The sequence below is a fragment of the Aspergillus sydowii genome, assembly GCF_001890705.1.
Source record: "Aspergillus sydowii CBS 593.65 unplaced genomic scaffold ASPSYscaffold_13, whole genome shotgun sequence".
NCBI lineage: Eukaryota > Fungi > Ascomycota > Eurotiomycetes > Eurotiales > Aspergillaceae > Aspergillus > Aspergillus sydowii.
This window is the reverse complement of record NW_024467871.1, coordinates 684,125-694,636: the sequence shown is the minus strand read 5'-3', so window position 1 is coordinate 694,636 and position 10,512 is coordinate 684,125. Positions and strand designations below refer to the sequence as shown.

Sequence of the window (10,512 nt, the reverse complement as noted above, 5' to 3'; positions counted from 1 at the left end):
TCCTAGCAGGACAAGCAGTCTTGGTCGGCGTCGAAGTCTGCGTGCTCGTAGGCTCCGGACCCCCAGTGCTAGTCGGCTCCTCACCACTACCATCACAAGCACCCTCATACGCGTCAATACCCTTCTGGATAGCATTCGAAATACTATCAGAGAGTTCCTTCGCAATATCGGCCAGCGAAGCCGGGACCTTGGAGACAACAGCCTCACTCAGGCCCGTTGCAGCATCATACTGGTCCTTGAGCGCGGTTAGGGTGGTACATCCCTCGCCGAGATCAATGATGTCGCTCTTAACGCCGATAAGGCTCTGCACTGTAGCATCGGTGTCGTCGGCAAGCTTTTGGGTGGGGGAGACTAGGCCCAGGGCCTCGAGCTGTCCCAGGGCGGGCTGGGCGTTGACCGTGCTTGTCCCCGAGGTGATTGTGTCCACGAGGGTGTTGGATTGGCTGATGATGGAGTCGGCGTCCAGGGGCTTGGCTTCTATGGCGCTGCCTAGGGCGAGGACTTTGTCGTCGATGTCGCTGAGGACGCCTTGGATTGCGGCGACATCGCGTTTGTCGTGGACGTTGACGGTGGGGGTGGCTAGGGCCGGGGTGAGGAGGGAGATGGAGGTGAGGACGGTAGCGAGCTTCATTTTTGGAGGAGGGAGCAAGATGGCCTGGATTGAATGTCTGGATTGGTATGCTTGGTTCTCTGGTAGTATTGGGGTTGTCAATGCGGTTTATATAGTGCTGGTGCTGTGCACATGGCCTCGGTACTGCCACTGTGGAGGAGTTGGTCAAGACGCCACAATATGGACCTCTGCGATGGCTGAACCTTGGAAAGGCGATAGCTCGTCTTGGATGTTTAGCGAGTCAGCGCTTGTATAGCGAATCTGGTAACCGCCGCGAACGCCTCATTGGAGCTAACATCGATGTAACTGCAGTGTCGGCCAAGGCACTGCATAGTCATTGGCCTGTTAGGCTTATTCCCAGAAGACCACTCCCGACAAAAGACCAATTAGATTTGAGATGGCAACAGGATACAGGAGACGACACTGCCTCTTGAGCGCGCTGTAGAATCAACGTCCAACGTGGTAGTGGTGTTTGCAGCCAATTTTTGGGACGTAGTATCTGCTAGTCAAGTCTTGGACAAGCATGCGGGGAACTGTCGAGGTCGCCCTACCCTGCGTTCCTGGAGATACTTTGACCAATATCTGTGTAATCTCCACGAGGCTGGAACCTGGCAATTGAGGAACCCGCGATCCAGCCACAGAAGCTGGGCAATAAGCTTGGTGTAATTGTTGTTGCGGGGATCCGAGGCACATGTGGAACTCGCTTAACAATGGCAAATTAGAGTGGGTTCCTGGAAACGGAATTCCAGATACAGGACCAATTGAAAACGAGCGGGATATTAAATACTAGCGAGGTCAGATGAGAGTAAGACAGTTGTTTGGGGTCTAGAATCAGTGGTAAATCCGGGGAGGACAATCACGGATGCTGCCGAGGATCAACAGTATAAGTGGTTATTGTGGCAGTGTTAGCCAGTGGATGTCGTGGTGTGAATCATTCTATTACTCTATTGTCTTTATACCGAAAACTAACGCCGACTATCCAGAACGCTCACCTCAAGTAACCCTACGAGTAAATGCAGTTAAACCCAATCTGCGGCGTCGGAACCGTCGAAAGCCGCTTGATCGCCTTGACAGCAGTCGCACTGAGGGCCCTGTCCATCTCCTGAGACTGGCCTGGTTTACTCTCTTGCCAGACAAGATTCTACAGCTAATCAGCATCCCCAGCCTCTCCCCAGTCACAGTCATCAGTAAATCAAAAAGAAACGGAAACTCACCACAGCCTCTTGCCACCTCCCCAACAAGGAACTCAGGTCATGCCTCCCCCAGACACCACTTCCCTTGTCCTGTCCCAGGAACTGCTCAAACAAATTCCACTCCTCCTCCCCACTACACTCATTAACAGCAACCGTGCGCGCCAGAGTATAATACTCAAAAACATCTAAACCCCCCGGTCGCCCGGTCGGCCAAAACTGGCTACTGCCAGCCTTATAAAGAAGATCATTTACATCGGGATCCAGTCGATAAAACGCCTCATCGTATACCCCGTCCCGTTTATCGATTGCCATTCCCCGAGTTACCTTCCACTCGAGGATAAGTCGCTCTGCACCGCCGGGGAGGAGGTACGATCCGTCGGAGACAGAAGAGGGTTTCAGACCGCGCAGCTTGAATGTGTTTCTGGTGAGCGGGACAATGCGGTCGAGATAGCAGGACTGGGTGAAATCGGCGAGGCGTTCGAAGCAGGGGATGTGGTAGTAGTCTATCCTCTTACTATTAGTATCTTCCGCAGTAGTGGTAATAGAGGCGTGGTAGTAATATGGAGCAGTGGGCATGGGTACCAGAAGAAGACCGAAACCAGATATCCCCGCTCATGCCCGGATTCAGCGCCAGACGGAGGGAATTGGGCTCTATGCCCGCTGTGCATCCTGGGAGACTACATGTTACTGGAAGGTTGGAAGTTGTGTTGGGGACTTGTTCGATGAAGAAGAGGGGCTGGATCTGGGGGGCGGGGCAGTCGAGGCCCAGGTGGGCGCGCAGGCGGGTTCGCTCGGAGTCCAGGGGATCGACAGGTTGGACAGCGGTTGAGTCTGCGATGGATTCCGTATTTTCAGTAATTTCAACGACGTCAATGTTGATTTCGGGTTTTTTAGAGAGAGTGTGAGAAAGTGAGTGGAAAGGTGAAGCTGATGGTGCGGGGTACGCGATGCTTGGCGCCATTTTCCACAACAATCAATACACAACAATCAATCGAGAGAGATACAATCAGATAAACAGAAAGTAAAATGGAATTAGAATTAGATAAGAAGCAAGGGCCCTGAATATAAGGAAACGAGGACTGAAGATGTAGGTACTTCCGGCTAGACCCGCAGAATCCATCCATGCTGTGCTCTTCACATGCTGGGCCAATGACGCCGCTCACAGTGCAGACTTGAAACTGCTTGCAGTCCGATTTCTGCCTGACTGACCCAGAGTGCGCGATATTTTGTTTCTTGTGTTCTTGGCTTCGTACTTGTGCACAGACCGCATTTTATTTGTCGTGAGTGAGAGCCTGTCCACAAGTTCCCCAGCGGCTGTTATATAGACACTGGGTCAACAACATTCAATATCATCGTCCTTATCGACATCATCATCGTTTTATCTTAGAATTCTTCCAAGAAGCTGCCTCCCGTCGAGAATCCATGGCATGAGCTCTGCTGCCCTGTCGAAACAGCATCATGCATAACCCCTCAGCATGCATCCCGCATCCTTCTCCCAGAAGCCTATAAGAAAAAGGCATCTCGGGCTGCCGGGGTGTTCATGACATCGCCTGGCTGACTGCCTGGATATGACCAAAATCGCAGCAATCACGGCAACCCCGCACGGAATTCCGTCCGAGCCAGACATTCTCTGGAGATCCTGACGAGGTCCAAACGGCGTCCAACCGAGGTTCAGATGGTTCAAATGCGCCCGCATTCTTAACCCGCGCAGACCCAAATCTCACGGTCCTGAATCAACTACAGATACCACTCCTGATAAGGTCTAAGAATAAAGCAGTCATCATGCAAGCAGTCGTCTTCAAAGGGCCCCTCCAGGTCGCGCTCGAGACCCGACCCGTCCCCCAGATCCAGGACCCGACCGATGTTATCGTCAAAGTGCGCTATACAGCACTATGCGGGAGGTAACACACCACTTCATCATCTCTCTCTTTTTTTTTTTTTTGATACTACCAGTGGACTCGCACTTAACGGCATATATACAGTGAGCTTCATGTCTTCCGCGGCCACCAACCCTCGGGCACAAACTTCATCATGGGCCACGAATTCACAGGCGAGATCAGCTCCGTCGGCCCCGGCGTCCAGAACTTCAAGCCCGGCGACCGTATCGTCTCCCCCTTCACCGTCTCCTGTGGAGCCTGTTTCTACTGCCGCCAGAGTACATCCTCGCGGTGCGCCAACTGCCAGCTCTACGGCACCGTGATCCTGGACGGGGCACAGGCGGACTACGTGCGTGTCCCGTTGGCAGATAGCACGCTCGTGCATGCGCCGGAGAAAATCGACGAGAAGAAACTCGTGCTCATGGCCGATATCCTGCCGACTGGGTTCTTTGCGGCAAGGAATGGATTTAAGGGTGTCGAGGAGGCGGTTGTGCGTGATAGTACGGTGTTGTTGTTTGGGTGTGGGCCTGTAGGGGTGTGTGCGCTTATCAACGCGCTGGAGTATAAGCCGAAGCATCTTATCGCGGTGGACAGTGTTCCTTCGCGCCTGGAGCTGGCGAAGAAGTTAGGCGCTGAGCCGTGGAATTTCGCGACGGACGGGGACGCGCTGAGGAAGCGCGTGAAGGAGCTGACGGATGGGAGGGGCGCGGATGTGGCGATTGAAGTGGTGGGACATAGTGACGCTCTGAGGATGGCGTTTGAGATGATCAGGCCCTGGGGGAAGATCTCGAGTGTTGGCGTGCATAATGGGGAGATTCCGTGGACTGGGAACGAGGCTTATGGCAAGAACCTGACGATCCAGATGGGGCGGTGCCCTGTTCGTAGTATATTCGAGGATGCGCTGGCGCTGCTGGAGAAGAAGCAGGATGTTCTTGAGTGAGTTTCCTTACCCTTTTTAATTATTGTTTACAAAGTGTTGACTGGTCAGCTTCATGGCCGCCGATATCCGACCGCTGTCGCAGGCGATCCAGGGCTACGAGGATTTCAACCAGATGAAGTCGCAGAAGATCATCTTCGAGGGCGGTAAATAGACACTTTAACTCATAAGCCAACTGCATTGGTCAAATATATTGTTCAGCCCCATTGATCATCGTCGTCCTCCTATATATAGGCAGGAAGATTATTGCCTGTGGCAGTGTGGCTTACCTATTTAACAGCCCCCAACCCCACGTAGGTAACACAACAACACAGCAAACCATGGATTCTTTGCTCTGCCTGCCGAACGAGGTATTCCTTGAAATCTCCACGTACTATCATGACCGCGAGAGATCCAGGCACAGCGGACTTGCGGCGTTGTCCCAGCTGGCGCGCACCTGCAGGCGGTTACATGATCTGCTCAATCCTGTGCTTTATCGTCGCAATGTGCGTAATGCCCTCCTCTTCTCCGTCGGATACAACGTTGGAGGGAAAAACAATCAAGCCACGCGAGAGCGAGTCTTCCAGTACACGATCCCTACACAGCACGATCTTACCTTAGCTCTCAAAACGGCCTGCAAGTACGGCCACGCCGCGACCGTGCGGATACTGCTCGCATGGGGTGCAGCCCCCAATGGTCTGCGATGTCGCCGTCACTCAAGTTACAAGCCCTTAGCAACCGCTGCCATTTGGCGGCGTCTGGAGATAGTCGAGATTCTGCTTTCGAGCGGCGCGCGTCCCACAGACTACCCCCCGCGACTGATAGCCAAAATCATCAGCCACTGCACCCAATCCCCCACGTACAAGGATCCAACCGAGGGCCGCTTCCGTCGTCCGATGGACGATCCGCGCATTCTGCAGCTCCTCGTCCAACATGGAATGTACATCGAGCCGGACTCTGACATCTTGGAGCTTGCCCTGCGAGACGGTGCTCCGTTAGCGACCATCGGTGTCCTCCTCGATCTTGGGTTGGACCCGAACCAACCGGCAGCTGTTGAACGGCGGCCTCTGCAGCGGGTTGTCATGCAAACCAACAGGGAATTCGAGGAGGACTGCGTGGAGGCTATCTACAAGTGCGCTCAGCATGGCGCTGACTTCAATGCTCGGTTTCCTAGTGGAGACACCGTGCTACATAAGGCTGTGGGCGCCGAACTGCCGGTCGTCATTCGGGCGCTCATCAACGCTGGTGCGGATGTTAATGCCCGTGATGGCAGCGGTAGGACGCCCTTGAATACCCAGGATCGTCCTCCTGGCGAAGACTATCCAGATGTACTCAGGGCTTTGCTCGAGGGCGGAGCAGATATGGCTATCTTGGACAATCAGGGCGAAGAGAATGTTCTAAACCACGCTATGGTGCATTATAACTACGAGTCCATAAGGGTGCTTTTGGACCACGGCCTTGAGATGGGCCCAGCGGTTGATGTGTCGCTGTTAATGGTTGCCGCTGTTTTCCTGCAGGACGTCGCGGCCGTACGACGACTCGTACACGGCTTCCCAGAGCACAGCCTGAATAGCAAAATGGAGCCGTATGGACGTACACCGCTTCAGCGCGCAACATGGGTAGGGAATGACGAGATCATTAGCACTTTACTGCTACATAGGCACACCGTTGATATCCAAAACCTGGACGGTGACTCGGCTCTTCATATCGCGATGCGTGGGGGGACGGAGTCAAGAGCTAGACTTCTAATACAAGCTGAATGCTCAAAGGAATTCCTCAATACCCTGAACAAGTCTTTCCGAACCCCACTGTCAATCGCAGTTCAGGATCAGCCCCTGGGTGTCATCGAGGCCCTCCTTGACATGGGATGCGATCCCCTTACATGCCCTGACTTTCAACGCGAATCACTCCTCCATCACGCAGTGAGACGACCCGACCCAGCAATCACGAAGTTACTCCTTGAACGTGGTGCCGCACGGGGTGTGAATAGCTTCGCTGGCGAGACGGCGTTTGGGAGTGCCATACGGCGTGGGCGAGAGGATATAGTCCAGCTCTTCCTCGAGCACGGGGAGTCACCAAACAACCGAAACGAACACGGGAACACAGGCCTCATGGTCGCAGTTCTGGCAGGGACACTGCCTCTAGTGAAAAAGCTAGTAGCGGCCGGAGCAGACCTAGAGGCTGAGAATGACAGCGGGCTGAGGAAAGGATCCACTGCTTTGATGATGGCAATGGATGGGCCCAATCCTGATATTGCACAGTTTCTGTTTGATTCTGGGGCCAGCGCGACAGGTACGGCAAAACGGGGCACGTCGCTGCTTGTGCGTGCTATTCAGCGTAAGTGGCGGGGGCTGGCCCTTGATATGCTCAAAAGGCATGGGTCCGCGCTTGATATCGAGGCCCTTCCATCGAAGGGTATCAAAAGAACAGCATTGAGCTGGGCTGCATCTCTGGGCTACGTTGAAATCGTGCGAGAGCTTCTCAGGCTTGGAGCAGATCCAGCGCATTGTGACCCTGATGGACGTTCGGCTCTATACTGGGCGACGTATGGAGGGAACAAGGAGATAATTTGTAGTATTGTAGAACGGATGCAGAGAAACGGGTGCATGGATATCCAGGCTGATATATTAGAGGAGGTGGTGCGACATCGCAGGGACACATTCAAGCCCTGAATTGCTGGTGACTCGAGGTTATTCCAATCATTCAGGCGTGATTTTTGATGTATCAACACAGACGGAGATCGCGATATACCCATGTACTTTCTGCTTAGCGTTCTCTATTCTCCTGCGGCGTAATCGTAGAATGTTATATGAATATATACGACAGTATCTATAAGCAACCGTTGGCAGTCGGAGACAACCATCCCAGTCTCGACAATAAGGTAAGTATCTTGACAAGACCTAGGACAGGATCGAGTCTTCACATCCTTCTCATTCTTCTCATCTTTACTTCCATCTTCAGTTGCGTACTCGCCACTGAAGTAGCTTCCGGTCTGACGCTGTTTCTGGTTTCATGGACTACGTTCTGCATAGGCTCACTCAACCACCCTCTGTTATGATGATTCTCGAGATCTATGTGCTATGATAACGACAAGGATTGGCATGTTCTGCTGTGGACTTTGATGCACTGGTTGATACTGCAGAACCACTGCGAGGTTCATTGTCGAAGTCCATGCTAGGGCCTTGGTATAAAGTCCATATTACCTCCTCGCAGGACGCGCATAGTGTCCGCTAATGTCTCGATTCGAGTTAGACAGGTATCTTCTGAAGAGGCAGGCGTCTCTAATCCTTCCACAGAATGTAACAACACAGCCAGATTGGACGACTTCCACAGAGCTGCTCGGCGTTGAGCATTGATAATAACAGTAAACGCAAGCAAGGTCCCTGCACCAATCACTACCAATACCGGTAGTGTTATCCAAGGCCAGTTGACATGAATATACGTCTCGGCCTCATAGGCCGTCCCGTTGGTGACGGTACTGTTTGGCCCGGTCCGGATTTGCTCTGTGACTGACCAGGCAATATTTTCAACAATGCGCGATAGGTTTCCCTTCATCAGTAAGTCGGCCGTGAGCCCCGTCGAGCTGCCCCTGGGGACCATAACCTGGGCGTTGAAGATCTCATCTAACGTGTCCCAAATCTTGGATAAATCTGCGAGATGAAACGAGAACGCTACTTCCGCTGGGAAGATGCCAGCTGCTGGCCTGAAGTCGTTCAACCCTGGATTCTCAGGGCCAGCAGCTTCCAGCGGCACAACTGTCTCCTTCTCGATATTCATGGTGTTGTTCGTGACTGTTATATTGCTGTACAAATACGCGGCGACGCTTATGCCACACTCGAGGACCTCGAAATTCTCGAGAGTCTGAATCTCCAATGGGCGCCAAATAGCAAATCTAGTAAAGTCTTCCACTGATCTATTGGTTCCAGTAGTAACGTTTAGCGCCGTGTAGCGGAAACTGGCGTTTCCATGTCGCTTTTTCGTCATGAAATGGAACCCTCCAGGAGTGGTGACATTACAATTGACGTCTAATGTGTTGGTGAAACGTGCGCAGTCATAGACGACTGACCGGGTCACATTCTCGCACTTGCCAACAGCCCCCAGTGAAATCATGCTCAGCGTATTGGACCAGGCACAGCTGGACGTTGGACAGGTGAAGGCGCGCGGCGACTGGGACCCGAAAAGCCCACTGAAGATAGCCCCCTGCATACCAAAGTCTTTGTAGTTTTCTGCGCAATCGTTAGGTAGCTTATACAATATCAGAGCTTTGATATAGTGCTAGCTCACCAACTTGGACTGTGGGGTTGGTGAAAGACGCCCCAGACTCATAAACCTGGCTGGTCCTGAAAGATGCAGCCCCTTCCATGGACGCCTGGCGACTTGGAAAGGATACCAACTGCTGTGCAAATGGATCGAATGCTAAGGCAATAAGTGTTATAACCGCTCCCAACGCTCCCACTGTCGCGGGTAGCCTGAAGAGGAAGAGAAAAGCTCCAAAAGGTCCACGACTAGCATTGTCGTACAAATCCAGGTCGCTCAATCTGTGCACCTTGTCGAAATGCAACCACTTTAACTGGCTAATGGACTCAGCCACCGGAAGAAGCAGACTCGCCTTTGAGACCGTGGCCAGAACGGAAATAACAGTGTTTGGTGCTATTGATAGATGCCATTCGGCCAGAGCGGTTCCTTGAGTGTCGAGCAGAACAGCCACCATTACGACCACGCAGGCGGCGCTGAAAATGAGAGAGCCTATTTCCCATAGCCAACTGTCTTTTCCTATCAGGAACCGCCCTGTTGTTTTTAAAAAAGGCTTGTCTTTGCGACTACTGCTGGCCTCTTGATCATTGCCTGATGGTGATGGGCATGGTGAATGGCGACTGATACTGGTACTGCTATTGCGACCATGTTCAGTGTCGCTCTTCCCGCTGTCTGGAGATGATGCCCTTGCTAAAGCCGTAATATTAGCATAATATCAGCCAAAGAATGACTGGGAGCTCTCACAAAGACTTGTAGGCGATGCTCTACCCTCTTCTGTGTTATGCGCGGCGAGTGCTGTCCCAGAAGCGTGTGGGGATTGTTGCAATTCAAATGAATCCATCGTGATTTGTGCAGGAAGAATAAGCTTGTGCGATTCCTGGCCAGTCTGGTCCGTCCCGTCTTTGCTGCTTATATCTGACCCGTGTCTGGGGACAAGGCTGAAAATCGTGGCAGTGCTGGTACCTTGCAGGGGTATCATCCCTGTCTCGCCTCTTTTAGGGGCCAGAGAGCCTCGTTCTGACCAACTAACTTATTTCTCGTGTACCAAAATTTTTCATTCCCGCTTGAAGGCTGCTTTCTTTCGTCGATCTGGTCTGACAGGAGGGCAAAGTCCCGTTTTTCGTATATTTATTGCATGAGATTCAACCCTGGCTAGCCGGGCTGAGCCAGCGGATGTTTCACGCTCCTGCATCATAGCCCAACAGCATTCCCCGGCATGGTTTCCAATAGCCGTTAGTTACTCGATCGATAAAACACGGGGATAACATCTTGTCTGGCTCTGTCTAGGGTTTTGGGTCGTACTGCACCCATGGACGATAGGCAAGTATCCAATTTCTATACTCGGCCGTGTTTCTTCGTGATACCCTGTACACAGCGACATGATTACTCTCCATCCATTAAATATTGTACATGATAATTTCACTGGCATGTATTATTTAAATCTGGTAGTATGAAGTATACGTGGGGAGTTCCGCATATAAAGGGTTATACCGAGTCGCGAAGCCACCCTGCGAGCATTACTGGAGGAGATAGATACTCTCGCAATTTGAAAGACTTTGAAAGACCGACAAGACACAGGAGTACTTGTATGCTATAGCTTCTTGTTCGACTCACCTGTCGGGCAAGGAGAGCTGAGCTGCTTAACCAGCTCTCGATGCTGGC

General features: G+C 52.4%; 5 protein-coding genes across 5 annotated transcripts; 2 read left to right on the top strand and 3 right to left on the bottom strand.

The window, feature by feature from the left end:
• Positions 1–85: 85 nt before the first annotated feature.
• Positions 86–631, bottom strand: ASPSYDRAFT_119977 (cell wall mannoprotein 1 family protein; the record flags this gene model as incomplete). The annotated part of the gene is made up of 1 exon (XM_040840404.1): positions 86–631. A coding segment is annotated over one exon (546 nt), but the record flags the coding sequence as incomplete, so codon positions are not given.
• A 982-nt stretch (positions 632–1,613) lies between these two features.
• On the bottom strand, positions 1,614–3,112 carry ASPSYDRAFT_210366 (uncharacterized protein; the record flags this gene model as incomplete). The annotated part of the gene is made up of 3 exons (XM_040843989.1): positions 2,386–3,112; positions 1,828–2,306; positions 1,614–1,733 (listed from the first exon to the last, which is right to left on the bottom strand). Exons 1-3 carry the CDS (start codon positions 2,762–2,764, stop codon positions 1,614–1,616), a joined length of 978 nt encoding a protein of 325 aa, XP_040698522.1. The 5' UTR covers positions 2,765–3,112.
• Positions 3,113–3,585: 473 nt separating this feature from the next.
• ASPSYDRAFT_160376 (alcohol dehydrogenase family protein) lies at positions 3,586–4,771 on the top strand (the record flags this gene model as incomplete). Its single annotated transcript, XM_040842901.1, has 3 exons — positions 3,586–3,704; positions 3,786–4,616; positions 4,669–4,771. 3 exons carry the CDS (start codon positions 3,586–3,588, stop codon positions 4,769–4,771), a joined length of 1,053 nt encoding a protein of 350 aa, XP_040698521.1.
• Positions 4,772–4,937: 166 nt separating this feature from the next.
• On the top strand, positions 4,938–7,268 carry ASPSYDRAFT_93619 (uncharacterized protein; the record flags this gene model as incomplete). Its single annotated transcript, XM_040852864.1, has 1 exon — positions 4,938–7,268. The coding sequence occupies one exon, from the start codon at positions 4,938–4,940 to the stop codon at positions 7,266–7,268; it is 2,331 nt and encodes a 776-aa protein (XP_040698520.1).
• A 502-nt stretch (positions 7,269–7,770) lies between these two features.
• ASPSYDRAFT_35389 (DUF3176 domain-containing protein) lies at positions 7,771–9,691 on the bottom strand (the record flags this gene model as incomplete). The annotated part of the gene is made up of 3 exons (XM_040845331.1): positions 7,771–8,822; positions 8,881–9,540; positions 9,595–9,691. The coding sequence occupies 3 exons, from the start codon at positions 9,689–9,691 to the stop codon at positions 7,771–7,773; spliced, it is 1,809 nt and encodes a 602-aa protein (XP_040698519.1).
• Positions 9,692–10,512: the final 821 nt, after the last annotated feature.